The sequence below is a fragment of the Microcebus murinus genome, chromosome 2 (genome assembly GCF_040939455.1).
Source record: "Microcebus murinus isolate Inina chromosome 2, M.murinus_Inina_mat1.0, whole genome shotgun sequence".
In the NCBI taxonomy this organism is placed as follows: Eukaryota; Metazoa; Chordata; class Mammalia; order Primates; family Cheirogaleidae; genus Microcebus; species Microcebus murinus.
In genome coordinates, this window is record NC_134105.1 from 14329516 (window position 1) to 14352239 (window position 22724).

At 52.4% G+C, this 22724-nt stretch overlaps 2 protein-coding genes across 2 annotated transcripts; both read left to right on the forward strand.

Annotated features, from left to right (window-relative positions):
• Positions 1-1461: 1461 nt before the first annotated feature.
• Positions 1462-8340, forward strand: LOC105873612 (proproteinase E-like). The gene is made up of 8 exons (XM_075994838.1): positions 1462-1538; positions 2863-2948; positions 4528-4625; positions 4736-4870; positions 6215-6351; positions 6682-6824; positions 7462-7614; positions 8258-8340. Exons 1-8 carry the CDS (start codon positions 1499-1501, stop codon positions 8273-8275), a joined length of 810 nt encoding a protein of 269 aa, XP_075850953.1. The 5' UTR covers positions 1462-1498; the 3' UTR covers positions 8276-8340.
• A 5986-nt stretch (positions 8341-14326) lies between these two features.
• LOC105873633 (proproteinase E-like) lies at positions 14327-22201 on the forward strand. Its single transcript, XM_075994837.1, has 8 exons — positions 14327-14430; positions 16091-16176; positions 17791-17888; positions 17999-18133; positions 19788-19924; positions 20264-20406; positions 21009-21161; positions 22115-22201. Exons 1-8 carry the CDS (start codon positions 14391-14393, stop codon positions 22130-22132), a joined length of 810 nt encoding a protein of 269 aa, XP_075850952.1. The 5' UTR covers positions 14327-14390; the 3' UTR covers positions 22133-22201.
• Positions 22202-22724: the final 523 nt, after the last annotated feature.

Here is a 22724-nt window from a genome sequence, read left to right on the forward strand (position 1 = left end):
CAGGCACTGTGCTTAACACTTCAGACAGATGATCTCCGGTCCTGTTCTCTCTCCAAAGTACGCCCTGATCTCACCCATATCTCTCCATTTCTGTCTCCTCCACCCCTGGCCAAGCCCCTCCGCCCAGGCTTTGCCCAGTGATGCCGCAATTGCTCTCGCTGTCCTCCTGCAACGAGAGGTCTTCAAAGTAGAAATGAGATCCCAGGGCCCCTCCCCCACCCCAACCCAGGGCTTTGTCCTTGTGCTTAAAGACCCAACTCCTTATTGCTCCCACCTGCAAAGAGGACCTGCGGGGTCTGACACTGACCTATCTCTTCCGTCTGTCTTTCATTCACCTACTGTCTCTCTCTGTTGAAATTTGGATTTCAAGTAGCAGAATAAATAGATTAGTCCATGACATACTCTCAGCATTGACACCTGAGAAGGTATCCTTAGTCTACTCATGGATCACTTTTATTTAGTTAGATACATAGTTATTTTAAATAATGGAGATAGCACCTTCCAAACCATATCCATTGTAATAACATGGATGAATCTTAAAATCATTGTGTTAAGCAAAAGATGCCCAGAAACAAAACATATAGACTGTATGATTCCCGGCCTGTCACCTGCTCTTTGACCTCATCTCCCACCACCTCTGTGACAACTAAGATCCAGCCACACTGGCCTCCCTTTTCTGGAACAAGCCAGGCCCCTTCCTGCCCCCAGACCTTAGAGTTGCTGTCCCCCACCTCCCTTCCCTTCTCCTGTCCCGTGGCTGGCGTTTACTCATCCTTAGGTCTCGATCAGATATGACCCTCTCAGGCCAAAGGTCACTTTCCCTGGCCCCCAACTAAAGGAGAGACTCCCATTCCCACCCCAATCACCCACGGTCCATTCTCTTCATAGCACCTGCCACCACAACCGGAAATAGGCTTTATTTATGTGTGTAGATGTGTCATTGTCTCCCCGACTAGACTGAAGCTCTAGGGGGGCTGGGACCTGCATTTCTCGTAGCTGCCCTCCCCACAGCAGCGCCTGATGCACAGAGAGAAAGTGCTCAACACAAGTTTTCCATGGCGGTGGCTACTAACAATGATTCCATGTTAGAGATGAGAAACCTGAGGCTCACAGAGGTTAGGCCATGTGCCCAAGGTCACAGAGCTTGGAGGTGGCAGAACCAGGATTTGAACCCAGGTCTGATGAGTTCCAGCACCCATGGTCTTTCTCAAAGAGATCTTCTTGACCTCACGTGAACTTTCCTTCCTGTTCCCATTATCAGTTGGCCTTTCAGTGCCACCTGTGCAGCCACATGTTGGAGGGAACCCTGGGTCCTTCCGTTGGCTGTCACTCCTGCACCTGCAGCAGGTGGCAGCTGTGGCCTTGATCCATGGGAGACCTGGTGTTCCACCACCTGTTCTGGGAAGGGGCCCAGTCCCCACACCGTACCCCCTGGCCTGTCTTCAGCTCTATATTAGAGCCCCAGGCTCTGCGTCACTCTATCATCTCAGAGGTCACGATGCTCTGGCTGCTGAGCTCCCTCTTATCTGTGGCTCTTGGTAAGCCCCCAGCCTGCGTCTGCGCTCCCTGTGTGCACTGGGCTAGGACTCCAGAAATCTACCTCCCACCCTGGGTCCCGTGACACCCAACGCCTGGTCGGGTAGGAGGGCTCTCAGCTTGTAGCTGGGGCAGACTGCAGGGGCAGACTGCAGGGGCTGTGGGCTCGGTGCAGAGCAGGAGAGCAGGGGGGAAGCCGTGCATGGACCAGCTCAGGACGCACTGGGAGCACCCAAAGGGCTGTGGCGGGAGTGCTCACTGGGGCAGCCAGCAAAGTATGGTGGTTAAGAATTGGGGCTCTGTGGTTAGACTTCTTGGGTTGGAATGTCCTCTCTTCTGCTTGCTTCACACTCCAACGCTCCTCTGACACCCCCACCCCACCTGGCTCTGTGTCTATAGATCTAGTCTATTCCTGGACTTTCTCCATATTACATTCCAGCTCAGGGCCACCTCCTCCAAGCAGACTCCCATGACTGGCAGATAACATTTGGTTACTGATAACACTTATCAAGTATTTACTATGTACCAGAAAGAATGTCAAGGTTTTATTATTATTATTATTATTATTTTAATCTAATGTTGGGCCAGGTGTGGTGGCTCATACCTGTCATTCTAGCACTTTGCGAGGCAAAAGTGGGATGACCACTTGGGGCCAGGAGTTTGTAACCAGCCTAAGCAAGAGCAAGATCTGTCTCTAAGAAAAATAGAAAAATATTAGCCAGGCATGGTGGGGTGTACCTGTAGTCCCAGCTAGTTAGAAGGCTGAGGCAAGAGAATCCCTTGCCCAGGAGTTTGAGGTTGCAGTGATCTATGATGACACCACTGCACTCTAGCCCAGGTGACACAGAGAGAGATACTATCTCAACAAAAAAGGGAATTCTCATAACTGATCCCTGAGGTCAGCACTATTATTGTCCCCATTTTAGAGATGGGGAAACTGACCCTTCAGCCAAGTAGCTCATCCTAGAACAAAGGGCAGAGCTACACTTTGTCCCCAGGCAGTCTTCCCTCAAAGCCTCCACTCTTTGTGACAACAGCTGTCCCTTTTTGAGGGTTCAGGCACTGTTCTAAGTGTATCCACCTCCTCAATCCTCCCATGGAAGGAGGCCACATTTTCATCTGTCTCCCTGGACTGCTGGGACTCTGGAAACCCCTGCCCTAGTGCAAATGCTCACTGTCCATCTGTGGCTCCTGAGGTCCAGAGAGGGAAAGGGGCTTGCACAGGGTCACACAGCCAGTTTGTGCCATAGCTAGGACTGGGACCCTGGCGTTCTCTTTCCTTTCGGGGACCTCCTGCCTAATCGACACCTCTACTCTCCCTTGTAGCCACAGCCCATGTCCAAACTGCCTATAGGCCCGGCAGCCGAGTTGTCAATGGTGAGGATGCAGTCCCCTACAGCTGGCCCTGGCAGGTAAGAGCAATGCCAGGGCACTAATTCCCACCATGCGATCTGGACCCCAAGCTGGGATGGCAAGGGATCTGGTCTGGACACCATTGCTGCCTTTGCAATAGCCACTTTAGCTTCCAAGGCCAGGAAACCCTTGACCAACCTACTTCTCCTGGAGGTTTTGCCCTGTCCATCTGTAGTCCTCACTGTGCAGTTTGCAAGTTAAAAGTGGAACCAGGGTGTGGTGGCTCGCGCCTGTACTCCCTACACTTTGGGAGGCTGAGGCAGGAGAATAGTTTGGGGCCAGGAGTTCAAGACCAGCATAGGCAATGTGGCAGGACCCTATCTCCACAAAATTTAAAAATTAGCTGGATATGGTGGCTCATGCCTGTAGTCCCGACTACTTGAGAGTCTGAGGCAGGAGGATCACCTGAGCCCTGGAGTTTGAGGTTGCTATGAGCTATGATGGCACCACTGAACTCTAATTCAGGTGAAAGAGTGAGACCCTATCTCTAAGAAAAATGAAAATAACAGTGGAGTCTAGGGTGAAGGTAATTCAAGGGATTGGCACAATAGTGGAATATCAGGCACTGTGTTTACGGAGGGAGATTTTGAGGGACTCATTTCTAGATCCCTTGAATTGAATGACAGAGCCATCAGTGCTTCCAGCAATAAGGGGTTGAGGGCTTTGCAGAGCCCAGTGGAGGGAAGCGCAGAGGGCTGGACTTGCCATACTGTCGCACAGTAGCCATTAGCCACAAGTGGCTAATTAAGTTTAAATTAATTTAAGTTAAATAATGTTAAAAAGTTAATTTGTCAGCACTAGCTGTAATTCAAATGCTCAGTAGGCACGTGTGGCTACTGGATGCCATATAGAACAGCAAAGATATGGAGCATTTCCATAATCCCAGAAGGTTCGATTGGATTGGGCCAGCGAGCCCAATCCAATATGCTTTACAGATGCTTTACAGAAGCATCTGTAAAGATCGGAGAGTAAATATTCTCCGTGCTGACGGCCACCAGGTTTCCATGGCAATGACCTACCCCGCCACTGTAGCGCGAAAGCAGCCGTAGGCTGCACAGGAATGAGCGGTGTGACTGAGTTCCAGGAGACCTTCGTGTGCTAAAACACACCCCAAGCCAGGTCTGCCCACGGCCACAGTTTGCCACCCCGGCTTAGAGGGAGCGTTTGAGCACGAGAAGGTGCAGGGACTGGGACGAGAGGCAAAGCACTCGGGTGAGCTGTGCTGCTCCAGAGGCCCGAGAGCCCTGGAAAGATCCGAGGTCCAGAAGAACGGGGACCTGACAGCACAGAGGGCCTTGGGGCTCTCAAGAGACCCAAGGATTGGGGGTGCTTTAGAGGGAAGACAATGTGGGAAGCCCTGGAGGTCACAGGCTTGGGGTGTGGAAGCTTTGGAGAATCAGGATGTGATTCCAGTGGAAACATGGCAGGCCCACCCCAGGCAGTTGTGCAGGTTGTGCACTGCACATTTCAGAAGGGCACTGTTTTCTGTGTGAATGGCACTCACTAGAGTCGTACAGTGCACAACCTAAACAGCTGTGGGGTACAGACCACTGAGGCTCTCTCGTGCTTGGGCACCAGATCTCCCTACAGTATGAGCGTGACGGAGCCTTCTACCACACCTGTGGCGGCACCCTCATCGCGGTGGACTGGGTCATGACTGCGGGTCACTGCATCTCGTGAGTTCTCTCACTTGCCCCGTCCCTGCATGGGACCCAGGCAGCAGGGGACACTGGGTGACTGCAGGAGTGAGGGCGGTTACCCAGTCTGACCTCCCGGCTACCGGCAGGAGCGGCCGGACTTACCGGGTGGTGCTGGGCGAGTACGACCGGTCCGTGGTGGAGGGGACTGAGCAGGTGATCCCCATCAACAATGAGGACATCTTCGTGCACCCCAGGTGGAACTCCAACTGCTTGAGCTGCGGGTGAGTGAACACCCAGGCCCGGATCCTGCCTTCTCTATTCGTCCTGCCCTCACCACAGCCAAATCCGAGGAGGCTGCCAGGGACTGTGGTGTGGGTCCTGCAGCCTGTGTCCTAGTCCCACACATTCGGAGGGCTGGAGCCAGCAGAGCCTTTACAGACCATGGGCACCAAACATGTCTCCCTCCAGAGGGGACAGCAGGCTCTAGGGATGGGCAAGATCTCCCTGAAGGCCACATGGCTAGTTGGCTTCAGAGCCCAACACTCCTCTGGCACCCGTCCCCCAAGGCCAGGGCTGCTCCATTCGACAGCCAGTGGGGGCAGCGCATGGAGGAGCACTGGCCTGAGAGTCGGGCTCCGGCATTAACCCTCTTGTGGCCTGGACAAGTCACTGGCTTTATCTGGCCCTCAGATAAATGGCCCTGCCATTTGTGAAAGGTGATCATGAACCAGGGCTTCCTGGGTGGTGGTGAAGGTCAAGGAGACAAACTTAAGACAATTGTAGGCAAAACTGTAAGTCTGAGCGACTCATCTTTTTTGGGTGAGTGGGTCACAGAAGGGTCCAAAACCCCTGAACATGCACCCTAGAGGGAAAGACCCAGACCCCGACCCACCTCCACAGGGCTGCTGGGGAAGGAGAGAGAAAAGTGAGACCCAGGTGGAATGGCTGAGTGACACGCTGGCAGATGAGGACAGCACTGGCTCTCACAGTGTGGCCCCCAGCATCAGCGTCACCTGGGAACAGGTTAGAAATGTGGATTCTTGGGCCTCAGTCCGCACCCACCGCATCAGCGGCTCTGGGCTGGGACCCAGCAATCTGTGTCTAACATGCCCTCCAGGTGATCTGATACTGTGCGACCCAGTGGGGTATAAGCAGAGGACAACTGTGAAGGTGAAGGGTCAGCATGAGTGAAGGGGCTGGAAGAGCTTGTTAAAGTCGCTGAGCCTTAGGAGTGGACTTGCTCTACAGCCACACCACCCTGAACGTGCCCAGTCTCGAGCGATCTCGCTAAGCAGGGGCGGGTTGGGTCGTACCTGCGTGGGACACTGCTTGGCAATACCAGGTGCTGTAGCAGTGTAGGCTTTGGCTGGGTGCGGTGGCTCATGTCTGTAATCGCAGCTGTTTGGGAGGCCAAGGTGGAAGGATTGCTTAAGGCCAGGAGTTCAAAACCAGCCAGGGCAACATAATGAGACCCCCTCCCCCATCTCTCAAAAAAAAATGGATTGGGAGGCAAAGGAGCCTCAGGGCATCTCAGAGGTGGAACAGCCTGGAGCAAAGGCTGGAAGGGGCACTTGGACTTGGGCCAGCTGGAGGACCAGGCCCTGAGACTCTTCTCTCGTCCCCAGCAATGACATCGCCCTCATCAAACTCTCGAAAAGCGCCCAGCTGGGAGGCGCTGTCCAGGTTGCTGTCCTCCCCCCGGCTGGTGACATCCTGCCCAACGAGGAGCCCTGCTACATCAGTGGCTGGGGCCGTCTCTATAGTAAGTACTGACTCCTTTAGGTAAACAAAGGGACATGGGCAATAAAACATGGCCTGGGGGCTGGGGTTAAAGGTCACACCAGGACTGCTTCTGCTTTCTCTCATTTCTGTCCACCTGCAGCCATCTCTTCCATCCTCCTAAACATGAATGTTCCATTAGATATTTCTTAGTGCCTCCGTGCGCCAGGGGCTGGATGTAAGGGTGCTCAATGCATGTAGGACCACGTAACTGGCACAAGTAGGGAAGAGCTGTCAGCCTTGAAAGCCCCATTTTATGGGGCTCCTCTCATTGCACCGCAGACCCCCTGCTCAGTGCTCTCTGCTCCCACAGCCAACGGGCCACTCTCGAGCAAGCTGCAGCAGGCCGTGATGCCCGTGGTGGACTATGAGCACTGCTCCCAGTCGGACTGGTGGGGCTCAAGCGTGAGGAAGACCATGGTGTGTGCTGGTGGGGATGTCCGCTCCGGCTGCAATGTGAGTCACTCTTACCTGCCCAGGTGGTGCCGGGGGTGCAGGGCCCGGGCTGCCTCTGCCGTTTGCCGGGAGGTGGAGGAGGTGCCTTGCCTGCTGACTCCATTCAGCCTCCAGGCCAGGCAGGATTTGGGGGACATCAGCATAGTCCGGACACAGAGGCCAGGCCTGGGACTCAGGGCCCTGGATTCCAGTCCCAGCTCGCACACTGGCTTGAGCTGGAACAAGTCACAATCCTGCTCTAGTCCTCGGGCTTCCCCATACACAGGGCAAGGACACTGGCCACGCCCTCTAAAGTCACGTCAGCCCTGTGGTTCTGACGTCATAATTACTCATTAGGAATACGATCATTGTATAATAAGTGAGTATGAACCATAATGTTAGTAACTGACATGGTGTCAATGACGGGGACTACCTGTATCGGGTGCGTCCTGTCGCCAGGTATGCGAAGACCGTCCATCCTCCCATTCAGTCCCCACAGGTCCTGGGCAGGTTGTTCCCCATCATGAAAGAACAACTGAGTCTGAGAGATCAAGTAACATGGGGGTCTCTCAAAAATAAAGCTCAGAACCATTGAGTCCCTAAAGCTCAGAACCCTAATGCTCAGAATGACTCAGCCCCTCAACCTCTGCATTTGCAGGGTGACTCTGGAGGACCCCTCAACTGCCCTGCGACAGATGGCACCTGGGAGGTCCATGGCGTGACCAGCTTTGTTTCCTCCCGAGGCTGCAACACCCTCAAAAAGCCCACGGTGTTCACGCGAGTGTCGGCCTTCATTGACTGGATCGAGGAGGTGACGGGGACAGGGTGGTGGCCCTTCTACCAGGGGATGGGTGAGAAACAGCAGTCCCTGGGGAGGACCCCAAGGGACTCTAGAGGGTCAGCAAGTTGTGGAGAGGCCCTTGGGGACATTCCACAGGGGGTTTGGGGAGGTTTCCTGCTACAGCATGGCCCAAGAACGTGGTGGCTTCTGGGTGGAGCCTGGAACTGCTGCCAACTTCCTCATCTCATCCAGTGTCCTCTGACCTCGTCCTCTGTTGTCATGGAGGAGAGAGACATGGCAGACGGGGCCTGCCTGGGGGGACAGGTGACTAGTGAGCACCAAGGAGGAGGTGTGATAGCGCCGGGACGGGGTCCAGACCCAGGGATGGGTCAGACAGTGCCGATGGCGTCTGTGCTCTCAGTCGTAGCTTCAGCTCACAGACCACTTGCCCTTGTGCCGAGCACCGTGAGGAGAACTTCAGTGAATAGTTTAATCGGGAACCCCACGAGGTCAGGTCCATCATGACCCCAGCTATGCAGACGAGGACACAGGCTCAGGGGGTTCCTGTCACTCTCCCAGGGTCTCCCAGCAGGGCTAGGACATAAGCCCAGCTCCATGTGGCTCGAGAACCCTGCCCTAACTAGACCATCCTGTCCTCCCCACCTTTTTCCAGACCATAGCGAGCCACTAGGAGCCAGGCCGGCTGGCAGTGTGACCCCGCATCCTTCAGAAAGAATAAAGATCTCTTGAAAAGTTGCAAGTTGACTCTTTCTCCTTTCGTCGGCTCGCCTCTGGCCCTCTGATCCATCCCTAAAATCTTAGATCAGAGACACAGAGACAAGACCAGATCCAGCCCTCTCATGTGAAGGTGAGGAAGAAGAGAGGCCCAGAGAGAAGAGGGGGTTGCTATGGGGTGACCCTCCCTCCTGGTTTGCCTGGGACTCAGGGGTCCTAGGATAGTGGACTTTTTGTGCTAAAACTGGGAAAATCCCAGGAAAACTTGTATAAGTTGGTCACCTGGGTATACAGCACACCTAAATCAGTTGTCTTTCAATGCAGACATAAAACCATGGTAAAACGTGCAGAAAAACTGACGCTACTAACCTCTTGGGAGGTTCATGGTAGAGTGGGAAGGATCATTCTACTCTTCTTCCATTGATGGGCTAGGGAAGGAGGGCTGTGATCATTCGTTCATTCATTCAACAAGCATCCACTCCTTGTTTAAGGAGGGCTCAGAGGGGGCAGAAGACGTGGTTCCTGCCTTAAGTGGCTCATTATTTAAAGAGAAAGGAGCATACTGGAGTCATTCACTAAACATTTACCAGGTTCCTGCCTTGTGGCAGGTTCAGGGCGGGGAGCACAGCAGTGAGTCAGACAGCCTCAGGGAGAGCCCTTGCTGTGGGAGGGAGAAGCCCACACACAGGTACGCACACAGATATGCACACACAGGTACATACAGGTACGCATACAGGTACATACAGGTACACACACAGGTACGCACGCAGGTATGCACGCAGGTACGCACGCAGGCACGCACGTAGGTACACACAGGTACACACGCAGGTACACACAGATACACAGGTGCACACACAGTGGCAGACACCAGGCTGGAGCCCAGCAAGGTGTTGCTGAAGTCTAAAGGGCTGCTGCTGGCAGACAGAAGCAACATAACACTGATGCATCCCTTTACCGAGTTTCTCCCGCACACTGTGAGAGGAAACGTGGTCCCAGCAAGGACACACGTATATGACTTTTAATAGCAATGTTCCATTTCAACCTTCCCTTTAAAAATTATACTTTTAGTTACAAGTAAAAGAGGGAAAACGTGAAGACTAATACAGCAAACACCCAGGTAGGTGTCCTCCCTTCAGAATTAACACATTTCACAATTTTCCTTCATATTTTTAAAAATAATAATTACAGTTAAGTGGAGGCCCCTTAATACTTTTCCTAAAGGTCCACACATGCTGGGTGTGGGGTTGTGCAGCAGACATTACTGCATTCCTATGGGCACACAATAGGTGAGCGCCTGCCTGCCCCCTGGAAGCTGGGTTTGGCCATGGGGCTTGCTTGGGCCAAGGGGAAGCTTTGAGAGACAGGGCAATTTGCCAAGCTGTCATTCCCTCTGCCATGGCATCCGGTGGCTGCTGCTCAGCCTGGTCCCGGAGTGGGAGATGTGGAGTGGAGCCTCTGGCAATCCCTGATGGATGTGTCACACAACCAAGAAATAAACTCTGTTGTCACAAGCCACTAAGATGTTGAGTGTGGTTTGTTACAGCAGCAAGGACCTAACCTATCCTGACTGATAAAATGAGTTTGGTGTTTGTCCTTTTGCTCTGTGCTGTCATATTTTTATCATAAATATAAACACCCACATATAATAAAATGCATTGTTTTGTTTTTAAAAAATACATGCCCAGCTTCATGCCGTGTGGGTTGTCCTGCAACCTGCTATTTCCCTTTAACGTTATGTTTTTGAGGTCTGGCCACACTGCTTACATGTCGCTAGCTCATGGCTGCTGGTTTGCAGAGTAGCCTGTTGTCTAACAACACTAGTTATTGTCCGTTATCCCCTGTTCATGGCCATTTAGAACAGGGCCACTCTTTTGTGGTTACAGGCCTTCAGTGGGTGTCCTTGGACATGTCTCCAGGTGGCCATGAGTGAGAGTTTCTCTAGGTATAGTCCAAGAACTGGAGTTGCTGAGTGGGAGGGCGTGGTCATTGTCAACCTCATCAATTGCCATATTGCTCTCCACAATAGCTGTATCAGCAATCCTTCTTAAAATTCCCTTTTTTTCTTTTCCCATCCACTGCCTCCACATATTACAAATTGCCTCACATTTTTCTCCTAAAACCACCCCTGGCATCTCAACCATTCCCCACAACACTCTTCCCCAGCCCTTCCCCTCACTGCGGCTCTTACAAAAGCCCAAGAACTGGTCTGGGGAGGCCAGAGTGAGGGCTGGAAGGAGCAGAGTCAAGCAGAGCAGAGACCTCTGCTTCCTGGGGAGTGGGGGGGGGGGATGGGAGGAAGTTCTAGAAACTCACATACCTTAACCCTTTTTATTGACTCAGAACCTACCTGGTGACATGGAGTTGTCAGGCCCTGCCAAGGCACAGCAGGGTTGCAAGGGCTGAGTGTCCACTTCCTCCCAGGGAGCCAGGGAAAGGCCCGTGGATGATTCTCCAGAGTTTTTCAGGGTCAGGGGAGGTGGGATGTGTGGACTCCCACAACCTGGCTGGCCAGTGGGCCCCCGGGGACCTGGACCAGCCTCAGGGGGGGCTGGAGCTGGTAGGACTCGGTTCTCACCACACACAGGTAGCAGACAGTCAGGAGACCTTGCTGGAACTGCCAACAAGGTAGCCAACAATTGAATGCTGTGTTTATTTATTTATTTATTTTTTATTTTTATTTTTTTTTGAGACAGAGTCTCGCTTTGTTGCCCAGGCTAGAGTGAGTGCCGTGGCGTCAGCCTAGCTCACAGCAACCTCAAACTCCTGGGCTCAAGCGATCCTCCTGCCTCAGCCTCCCGAGTTGCTGGGACTACAGGCACAAGCCACCATGCCCGGCTAATTTTTTCTATATATATATTAGTTGGCCAATTGATTTCTTTCTATTTTTTTTTAATAGTAGAGACGGGGGTCTCGCTCAGGCTGGTTTTGAACTCCTGACCTTGAGCAATCCGCCCGCCTCAGCCTCCCAGAGTGCTAGGATTACAAGCGTGAGCCACCACGCCCGGCCTTGTTTTTATTTTTTTAAAAAAATTTTAATTGTGTCTCCCCACCCCTAAATTTCTTATCTTCTCAATTTTCCTGTTTTTAAATCTCCATGTCTCAATAATTCATATCCTTTAAAACCCATATAGTCTATAAATTTTTTGACTAATGATTACAGTGTCAAAGCCAACAATTTTTATTCTTTTGTTTTCTTTCCTTCTTCTTCTTTTTTTTTTTTTAATTTCACACAGTCTCCCTCTGTTGCCCCAGCTAGAGTTCAGTGACATCATCATATGCCACAGCAACTTCAAAGGCCAGGGCTGAAGTGATCCTCCTGCCTCAGCCTCCTAAGTAGCTGGCACTACAGGTGGTGCCACCATGCTGGCTAATTTTTTCTATTTTCAGTAGAGATGGGATCTCGGTCTTGCTCAGGCTGGTCTCCGAGCCACTGAGATGGGCCTGTTTTTGTTTTCTAAATCATGAAAAATCAATAGTCTCATTTTTGGAAAAGCATAATGTCAATACTTCCAATCCCTTTTAAAAATAATTAGGGTATTGTCCTCCAGGTTTAGGGCTAAAGTCATTTTAAAGATGATAAAAAAAAAAAAAAATAGGCCAAGTGACATGGCTGAGGCCAGTAATCCTAACACTCTGGGAGGCCAAGGCAGGAGGATCTCTTCAGGCCAGGAGTTCCAAATTAGCCTGAGCAAAAGGGAGACCAATGTGTACGAAAAATAGAAAAATTATCCAGGCTTGGTGGCATGTGCATTAGTTCCTGCTACTGGGGAAGCTGAGGCCAACAGATCGCTTGAGCCCAGGAGTTTGAGGTTGCTGTGAGCTACGACGATGCCACTGCACTCTCTACCCGGGGTGACAGAGCAAGACTCAGTCTCAAAAAAGGAAAAACAATACAAACAATAAAGAATCAGTGTTGCAATGCGCTCTTTTTAATCAATATCAACAACTTTATTCTCATTTTCAGATCATTAAAGTGTCAACAGTCATTCTTTTATTCCTAAAAGTCAACAATTCCATTTTCTGCCGGGCCTGGAGGCACTGTAGCCTTGGTGATAAAACAAGACTCTGTCTTAAAGAAAAATCCATTTTGTTTTCTTTTTTTAGAATATTAATATTACACTGGCCACATTTTAGAGATTTCCACTTTGGGAAATAGATTTTTAAAAAAACCCACAGCAGCTGCCATTTCGGTGATTCCTTCCACTTCTTCTGGTTTCTTTTTTTGCATTTAGAAAACCGATCCACAGTCAGATTCAAAGCACAGGGACAGGGCACCTGCCGGTATCCTGCGTGAGGCGTGGGGGAGAGGAAGACCAGCCAACTTCTGCCCAGCCCACAGTCTAACTGGGACGCTGGTCCCCCAAGCAGGGGTGGTGACACGGTGTGATGTTCTCACGGAGGCCAGAGGGACGTGGGCGCAGGGAGCTGGGGCCACCCTGGGGTGCGGAGGCTGGAGCTGTCGAGGGCTCTCACATCCTGATCATTAAGGCACCGAGGATTCCTATTCCTATCACAGGGGCGTCCACCGAACCTTCTCGTGTCAATTAACTCCAAAGACATAGTGCTGGGCAACCTTGTCCTCTAAAATCAGATACTGTCAGAAACTTTTCCGTTTGAAGTCACATCAGGAAGGACGGAATGTCCCACTCTTGTCTGGCGGGGTTGGAGCCAGGTTTGACGCAGAGAAACAGCCTGGATTTCCAACCCAGGTGCAGAGCTTCTGATAAGGATTTTTTTTTTTAACACAACAGTGTGTATTTATCTTTACTTCATGGTGTCCAAGGCAACAAGACTATGAGTTTGATACTCAGCTCAAGGCAGAGGTTAACCCTCTACACTCAGCCACGTTTGCTCTGAGCCTATCAACACTGCTTGATTTCAATTTCACCTACATTCCGCCCTTCCCCACATCCTATGATAAGCTTGTTTTCCTTCTGTTTGGTGAGACACCCACAGCTCCCTTGCTGCATCACAATAATAAACCTAACTTTGCTCAACTACAGCTGTGTCCCTAGTAGTCTTTGTCAGATTGGCTTCGTCATAAAATTCAATCTTCTCTGTGCATTCATTGAGTCATTCATTCATCCGCTGGTTCATTCGTTCTCTCCGTGTACATCCAAGGTCAGTTTTAAGTGCTGGGGACTGTGAAAATAAGTCATTCAAACTCTAAGCTGTTGGAACTTTAAAGTATTTTGAGCCTTAAGGGAGGCATGTGATTATGGGACCTGAATCAGGTAACAGACAGCTGTCATTTTTGTTTCTCTGATTATAGATGAGGCTTTTTACTTACAATGTTTTCTAAAGTGTTGTAAATGACTAAAGGGTGACTCCCTCCCCCACTCCCCCCCGCACTTAATGTAGTTTTGGTTTTTGTTTTCGATTTTGAGAAAGAGTCTTGGTCTGTTGTCTGGGCTAGAGTGCAGGGCCGTGGCCTCATCATGGCTCACTGCAACCTCAAACTCCTGGGCTCAAGTGATCCTCCTGCCTCAGCCTCCCAAGTAACTGGGACTACAGGGACACACACCACACCTGGCTAATTTTTTCTCTTTTTAGTTGCCCAGTTAATTCTTTCTCTTGTTGTAGAGATGGGGTCTCTATCTCACTCAGGCTGGTCTCTTGAGCTCAAGGGATCCTCCTGCCTGGGCCTCCCAGAGTGCTAGGATTGCGGGCGTGAGCCACCTGGCCCGGCCGAACCGTAGATCCTCATTTATGGATTAACTTTCCTCTTAGCAGAACCAGGATTTGAACCCAGGTCTGACCAGTTCCAGCACCCATGGTCTTTCTCAAAGAGGCCTTCTTGTCCTCACGGGAACTTTCCTTCCTGCTGCCTTTATCCATTGGCCTTTCATTGCCACCTGTGCAGCCCCGTGTTGGAGGGAACCCTGGGTCCTTCCGTTGGCTGTCACTCCTGCACCTGCAGCGGGTGGCAGCTGTGGCCTTGATCCATGGGAGACCTGGTGTTCCACCACCTGTTCTGGGAAGGGGCCCAGTCCCCCTCCACCCCCTGGCCTGTCTTCAGCCCTATATTAGAGCGCCAGACTCTGTGTCACTCTATCATCTCAGAGGTCACGATGCTCTGGCTGCTGAGCTCCCTCTTATCTGTGGCTCTTGGTAAGCCCCCAGCCTGCGTCTGCGCTCGCTGTGTGCACTGGGCTAGGACTCCAGAAATCTACCTCCCACCCCGGGTCCCGTGACACCCAACGCCTGGTCGGGTAGGAGGGCTCTCGGCTTGTAGCTGGGGCAGACTGCAGGGGCTGTGGGCTCAGTGCAGAGCAGGAGAGCAGGGGGGAAGCCGTGCATGGACCAGCTCAGGACGCACTGGGAGCACCCAAAGGGCTGTGGTGGGAGTGCTTGCTGGGGCAGCCAGCAAAATATCGTGATTAAGAATTGGGGCTCTGTGGTTAGACTGCTTGGGTTGGAATGTCCTCTGTTCTGCTTGCTTCACACTCCAACGCTCCTCTTACACCCCCACCCCACCTGGCTCTGTGTCTTTTGTTCGATTTCATTGCTCGTCTTTCTCCATATTACATTCCAGCTCAGGGCCACCTCCTCCAGGCAGCCTCCCTTGACTGGCAATAATGGTCATAGATAACATTTATCGAGTGTTTACTATATGCCAGGAAGAATGCTAAGGGCTTTTTTTGTTTTTTGTTTTTTTGTTAGTCTCATGTTGGCCGGGGTGTGGTCGCTAACCCATCTAGTTCTAGCACTTAGGGAGGCCGAGGCGAGAGTATTGCTTGTGGACAGGAGTTCGAGATCAGCCTGAGCAAGAGTGAGATCCTCTCTCTAAAAAACTAGAAAAAAATTATCCAGGCCGGGCGTGGTGGCTCACACCTGTAATCCTAGCACTCTTGGAGGCCAAGGCTGGAGGATCACTTAAGGTTAGGAGTTGGAGACCAGCCTGAGAAGAGGGAGACACCATCTCTACTAAAAACAGAAAGAAATTAGCCGGACAACTAAAAATGTATAGAAAAAATTAGCCGGGCATGGTGGCGCATGCCTGTTGTCCTAGCTACTCAGGAGGCTGAGGAAGGAGGATCACTTCAGCCCAGGACTTTGAGGTTGGTGTGAGCTAGGTTGACGTCATGGCACCCTAGCCTGGGCAACAGAGTGAGACTCTGTCTCAAAAAAAAAAAAAAAAAAAAAGTAAATTATCCAGACATGATGTTGTGTACCTGTAGCCCCAGCTATCTGGGAGGCTGAGATAGGAGAATGACTTTCCCAGGAGGTTGAGGTTGCAGTGAGCTGTGATGACACCACTGCTCTCTAGCCCAGGTGGCAGAGCAAACACCTGTCGCTAAAACAACAACAACAGAAAAGAATTCTCACAACCGATCCCTGAGGTCAGCACTATTATTGTCCCCATTTTAGAGATGGGGAAACTGACCCTTCAGCCAAGTAGCTCATTCTAGAACAAAGGGCAGAGCTATACTTTGTCCCCAGGCAGTCTTCCCTCAAAGCCTCCACTGTTATGACAACAGCTGTCCCTTTTTGAGGGTTCAGGCACTGTTCTAAGTGTATCCACCTCCTCAATCCTCCCATGGAAGGAGGCCACATTTTCATCTGTCTCCTTGGACTGCTGGGACTCTGGAAACCCCTGCCCTAGTGCAAATGCTCACTGTCCATCTGTGGCTCCTGAGGTCCAGAGAGGGAAAGGGGCTTGCACAAGGTCACACAGCCAGTTTGTGCCACAGCTAGGACTGGGACCCTGGCCTCCTCTTTCCTTTTGAGGGACCTTGTGGCTAATTGACACCTCTATTCTCCTTTGTAGCCACAGCCCATGTCCAACCTGCCTACAAGCCCGGCAGCCGAGTTGTCAATGGTGAGGATGCAGTCCCCTACAGCTGGCCCTGGCAGGTAAGAGCAATGCCAGCTACACTAATTCCCACCATGCACACTGGACCCCTAGCTGGGATGGCAAGGGATCTGGTCTTGGCATCATTGCTGCCTTTTCAATATCCATTTCAGCTTGCAAGGCTAGGAAACCCCTGGCCAACCTACTGTTCGTGGAGGTTTTGCCCTGGCTATCTGTAGTCTGCACTGAGATGTTTGCAAGTTAAAAGTGGAACCTGGGGCTGGGCACAGTGGCTCACGCCTATAATCCCAGCACTCTGGGAGGCTGAGGCAGGTGGATCCCTTAGGGCCAGGAGTTCAACACACGCCTAGGCAACACGGTGAGACCCCATGTCTACAAAAATTTAAAAATTAGCTGGATATGGTTGTGCACACGTGTACTTCCAGCTACTCGGGAGGCTGAGGTGGAAGGATCACTTGAGCCCTGCAGTTTGAGGTTGCTGTGAGTAATGATGTCACCACTGAACCCTAGCCTGGGTAACAGAGTGAGTTCTTGTCTCTAAAAAATAAAAATAACAGTGGAATCTAGGGTGAGGGTAATGCTTAATTCAATGGGTTGGCACAATAGTGGAATTTCACGCACTGTGTTTACGGAGGGAGATTTTGAGGGACTCATTTCTAGATCCCTTGAATTGAATAACAGAGCCATCAGTGCTGCCAGCAATAAGGGGTTGAGGGCTTTGCAGAGGCCAGTGGAGGGAAGCACAGAGGGCTGGACTTACTATGCTGTCACACAGTAGCCACTAGCCACATGTGGCTAATTACATTTAAATTAATTTAAGTTAAATAATGTTAAAAAGTCAATTTGTCAGCGCTAGCCGTAATTCAAATGCTAAGTAGGCACGTGTGGCTACTGGATGCCATATAGAACAGCAGAGACACCGAGCATTTCCATAATTCCAGAAGGTTCTATTGGAATGGGCCAGCGAGCACAATCCAATATGCTTTACAGATGCTTTACAGATTCTTTACAGATGCTTTACAGAAGCATCTGTAAAGACCGGAGAGTAAATATTCTCGGTGCTGCCGGCCACCAGGTTTCCACGGCAATGACCTACCCCGCCACTGTAGCCCGAAGGCAGCCGTAGGCTGCACAGGAATGAGCGGTGTGACTGTGTTCCAGGAGATCTTCATGTGCTAAAACACACCCCAAGCCAGGCCTGCCCACGGCCACAGTTTGCCACCCCGGCTTAGAGGGGGCGTTTGAGCACGAGAAGGTGCAGGGACTGGGACAACAGGCAAAGCACTCGGGTGAGCTGTGCTGCTCCAGAGGCCCGAGAGCCCTGGAAAGATCCGAGGTCCAGAAGAACGGGGACCTGACAGCACAGAGGGCCTTGGGGCTCTCAAGAGACCCAAGCATTGGGGGTGCTTTAGAGGGAAGACAATGTGGGAAGCCCTGGAGGTCACAGGCTTGGGGTGTGGAAGCTTTGGAGAATCAGGATGTGATTCCAGTGGAAAAATGGCAGGCCCACCCCAGGCAGTTGTGCAGGTTGTGCACTGCACATTTCAGAAGGGCACTGTTTTCTGTGTGAATGGCACTCACTAGAGTCGTACAGTGCACAACCTAAACAGCTGTGGGGTACAGACCACTGAGGCTCTCTCGTGCTCGGGCACCAGATCTCCCTACAGTATGAGCGTGACGGAGCCTTCTACCACACCTGTGGCGGCACCCTCATCGCCGTGGACTGGGTCATGACTGCGGGTCACTGCATCTCGTGAGTTCTCTCACTTGCCCTGTCCCTGCATGAGATCCAGGCAGCTGGGGACACTGGGTGACTACAGGAGTGAGGGAGGTTACCCAGACTGACCTCCTCTCTATCGGCAGGAGCTCCCTGACCTACCGGGTGGTGCTGGGCGAGTACGACCAGTCTGAGGAGGAGGGCTCCGAGCAGGTGATCCCCATCAACAATGAGGACATCTTCGTGCACCCTGGCTGGAACTCCAACTGCGTGAGCTGCGGGTGAGTGAATACCCAGGCCCGGATCCTGCCTTCTCTACTCGTCCTGCCCTCACCACAGCCGAATCTGAGGATGCTGCCAGGGACTGTGGTGTGGGTCCTGCAGCCTGTGTCCTGGTCCCACATATTGAGGGCTGGAGCCAGCAGAGCCTTTAAGGACCATTGACATTAGGCAGGGTGGACGCAGTGGCTCACGCCTGTAATCCTAGCACACTGGGAGACCAAGGGGGGAGAATCACTTGAGGTTAGGAGTATAAGTGCAGCCTGAGCAAGAGTAATAGCCCATCTCTATGAAAAATAGAAAAAATTAGGCAACCCTGGTGGCTCGCTCCTGTAGTTCCAGCTACTAGGGAGGCAGGGGTGGGAGGACTGCTTGAGCCAGGATTAGAGGTCGCTGTGAGCTAGGCTGTTGCCACTGTACTCCAGCCCAGGCACCAGAGAAGCATTCTGTATCAAAAAAAGAAGAAAAAAAGGACCATTGACACCAAACCAGTCTCCCTCCAGAGGGGACATCAGGACCCAGGGGGCCAAGATCTCCCCCAAGGCCACGTGGCTAGTTGGTTCAGAGCCCAACACTCCTCTGGCACCCGTCTCCCAAGGCCAGGCCTGCTCTATTCGACAGCCAGTGGGGGCAGCGCATGGAGGAGCACTGGCCTGAGAGTCGGGCTCTGGCATTAACCCTCTTGTGGCCTGGACAAGTCACTGGCTTTATCTGGCCCTCAGCTCTGCCATCTGTGAAAGGTGACCAAGAACCAGGGCTTCCTGGGTGGTGGTGAAGGTCAAGGAGACCAACTTAAGACAATTGTAGGCAAAACTGTAAGTCTGAGCGACTCATCTTTTTTGGGTGAGTGGGTCACAGAAGGGTCCAAAACCCCTGAACATGCACCCTAGAGGGAAAGACCCAGACCCCGACCCACCTCCACAGGGCTGCTGGGGAAGGAGAGAGAAAAGTGAGACCCAGGTGGAATGGCTGAGTGACACGCTGGCAGATGAGGACAGCACTGGCTCTCACAGTGTGTCCCCCAGCATCAGCATCACCTGGGAACCGGTTAGAAATGTGGATTCTTGGGCCTCGGTCCACACCCACCGCATCAGCGGCTCTGGGCTGGGACCCAGCAATCTGTGTCTAACACGCCCTCCAGGTGATTCTGATACTGTGCGACCCAGTGGGGTATAAGCAGAGGACAACTGTGAAGGTGAAGGGTCAGCATGAGTGAGGGGGCTGGAAGAGCTTGTTAAAGTCGCTGAGCCTTAGGAGTGGACTTGCTCTACAGCCACACCACCCTGAACGTGCCCAGTCTCGAGCGATCTCGCTAAGCAGGGGTGGGTTGGGTCGTACCTGCGTGGGACACTGCTTGGCAATACTGGGTGCTGTAGCAGTGTAGGCTTTGGCTGGGTGCGATGGCTCATGCCTGTAATCCCAGCACTTTGGGAGGCCAAGGTGGAAGGATTGCTTAAGGCCATGAGTATGGGATAGGTATGGACAACACAGGGAGACACTTACCTCCCCTAATCCCTTAAAGAAAAAATGGATTGGGAGGCAAAGGAGCCTCGGGGGCATCTCAGAGGTGGAACAGCCTGGAGCAAAGGCTGGAAGGGGCACTTGGACTTGGGCCAGCTGGAGGACCAGGCCCTGAGACTCTTCTCTCGTCCCCAGCAATGACATCGCCCTCATCAAGCTCTCGAAAAGCGCCCAGCTGGGAGACGCTGTCCAGGTTGCCACCCTCCCCCCGGCTGGTGACATCCTGCCCAACGAGGAGCCCTGCTACATCACCGGCTGGGGCCGTCTCTATAGTACGTACTGACTCTCTAGCTGGCCTGAGGGACAGTGGCAAAAGACAGGGCCTGGTGGCCAGGGTTGAAAGTCACACGAGGACTGGTTTTGGTGACTTTTCTCCCATTTCTGTCTACCTGCAGAATTCTCTTCCATCCTCCTACAGATGAATGTTCTATTAGACATTTTCTAGTGCCCCCATGCGCCAGCGCTTGGGATGTAATGTAATGGTGCTCAATGCATGCAGGACCGTGTAACCGCCAGAAGGACAAAAGAGCTGACAGCCTTGAATGCCCCTTTCTCTGGGTTCCTACCCGTGCCCCCCTAGATACCCTGCTGACTGATGTCTCCTCCCGCAGCCAACGGGCCACTCCCCGACAAGCTGCAGCAGGCCCTGCTGCCCGTGGTGGACTATGAGCACTGCTCCCAGTGGACCTGGTGGGGCTTCAGTGTGAGGAAGACCATGGTGTGTGCCGGTGGGGACATCCGCTCCGGCTGCAATGTGAGTCACTCTTACCTGCCCAGGTTGGTGCCGGGGGGTGCAGGGCCCAGGCTGCCTCTGCCGTTTGCCGGGAGGTGGAGGAGATGCCTTGCCTGCTGGCTCCATTCAGCATCCAGGCCAGGCAGGACTTGGGGGATGTCAGCATAGTCCAGACACAGAGGCCAGGCCTGGGACTCAGAACACTGGATTCCAGTCCCAGCTCGGACACTGGCTTGAGCTGGAACTAGTCACGATCCTGCCCTGGTCCTTGGGCTTCCTCACACACGGGGCAAGGACACTGACCACGCCCTCTAAAGTCACGTCAGCCCTGTGGTTCTGATGTCATAATTACTCATTAGGAATACTATCATTGTATAATAAGTATGAACCATAATGTTCAATGATGGGAACTGCCTGTATCGGGTGCGTCCTGTCCCCAGGTATGCGAAGACCGTCCATCCTCCCATTCAGTCCTCACAGCTCCCGGGCAGGTTGTTCCCCATCATGAAATCAACAGAGACTGAGAGATCAAGTAGTGTGAGGGATTCTTGAAATCCTTCAAGCTCAGAACCAGTCCCCTAACGCTCAGACACGGCTCAGCCCCTCAACCTCTGCACTTGCAGGGTGACTCTGGAGGACCCCTCAACTGCCCTGCGACAGATGGCACCTGGGAGGTCCATGGTGTGACCAGCTTTGTTTCTGCACGAGGCTGCAACACCCTCAAAAAGCCCACGGTGTTCACGCGTGTGTCAGCCTTCATTGACTGGATCGAGGAGGTGAGGGGGACCAGGTGGTGGCCCTTCTACCAGAGGACGGCTGAGAAAGAGCAGACCCTGGGGAGGACCCCAAGGGACTCTAGAGGGTCAGCATGTTGTGGAGGAGCCCTTGGGGACATTCCACAGGGGATTTGGGGAGTTTTCTTGCTACAGCGTGGGCCCCAAGAATGTGGTGGCTTCTGGGTGGAGCTTGGAACTGCTGCCAACTTCCTCACCTCATCCAGTGTCCTCTGACCTCGTCCTCTCTTGTCATGGAGGAGAGAGACATGGCAGATGGGGCCTGCCTGGGGGGACAGGTGACTAGTGAGCACTAAGGATGAGGTATGATAGAGCTGGGACGGGGCCCAGGCAAGGGAGGGGTCAGACAGCGTCTGGGGACGGTGGCGTCTGTGCTCTCAGTTGTAGCTACGGCTCACAGACCACTTGCCCTTCGGATTGTTCAAGGTCAGGAGTTCGAAACCAGCCTGAGCAATATGGAGACCCTGTCTCTACTATAAATAGAAAGAAATTAATTGGCCAACTAATATATATAGAAAAAATGAGCCGGGCATGGTGGCTCATGCCTGTAGTCCCAGCTACTCGGGAGGCTGAGGCAGGAGGATTGCTTGAGCCCAGGAGTCTGAGGTTGCTGTGAGCTAGGCTGACGCCACGGCACTCACTCTAGCCTGGGCAACAAAGCGAGACTCTGTCTCAAAAAAACCAAAACAAAAAAAAAAACAAACCACTTGCCCTTGTGCCAAGCACTGTGAGGAGAACTTCAGTGAATAGTTTAATCGGGAACCCCACGAGGTCAGGTCCATCATGACCCCAGCTATGCAGACGAGGACACAGGCTCAGGGGGTTCCCGTCACTCTCCCAGGGTCACACAGCATGGATGGGAGCTAAACCCAGCTCCATGTGGCTCGTGAACCCTGCCCTAACTAGACCATCCTGTCCTCCCCACCTTTTTCCAGACCATAGCGAGCCACTAGGAGCCAGGCCGGCTGGCGGTGTGACCCCACGTCCTTCAGAAAGAATAAAGATCTCTTGGAAAGTCACAAGTTGACTCTTTCTCCTTTTGTTGGCTCGCCTCTGGCCCTCTGATCCATCCCTAAAATCTTAGATCAGAGACACAGAGACAAGACCAGATCCAGCCCTCTCGTGTGAAGGTGAGGAAGAAGAGAGGCCCAGAGAGAAGAGGGGGTTGCTATGGGGTGACCCTCCCTCCTGGTTTGCCTGGGACTCAGGGGTCCTAGGACAGTGGACTTTTTGTGCTAAAACTGGGAAATTCCCAGGAAAACTGGTACAAGTTGGTCACCTGGGTATACAGCACACCTAAATCAGTTGCCTTTCAATGCAGGCATAAAAACATGGTGAAGTGTACACAAAAACTGACCCTGCCAGTCCTTTAGGAGGTTCATGGTAGAGTGGGAAGGACCATGTGTTTTCTTGTTCCATTGATGGGCTAGGGAAGGAGGGCTGTGGTCATTCATTCATTCAACAAACATCCATTCCTTGTTCCAGAGGAGGGCTCTGAGGGGGTAGAAGCCATGGTTCCTGCCCTCAAGCGGCTCACGGCTCATT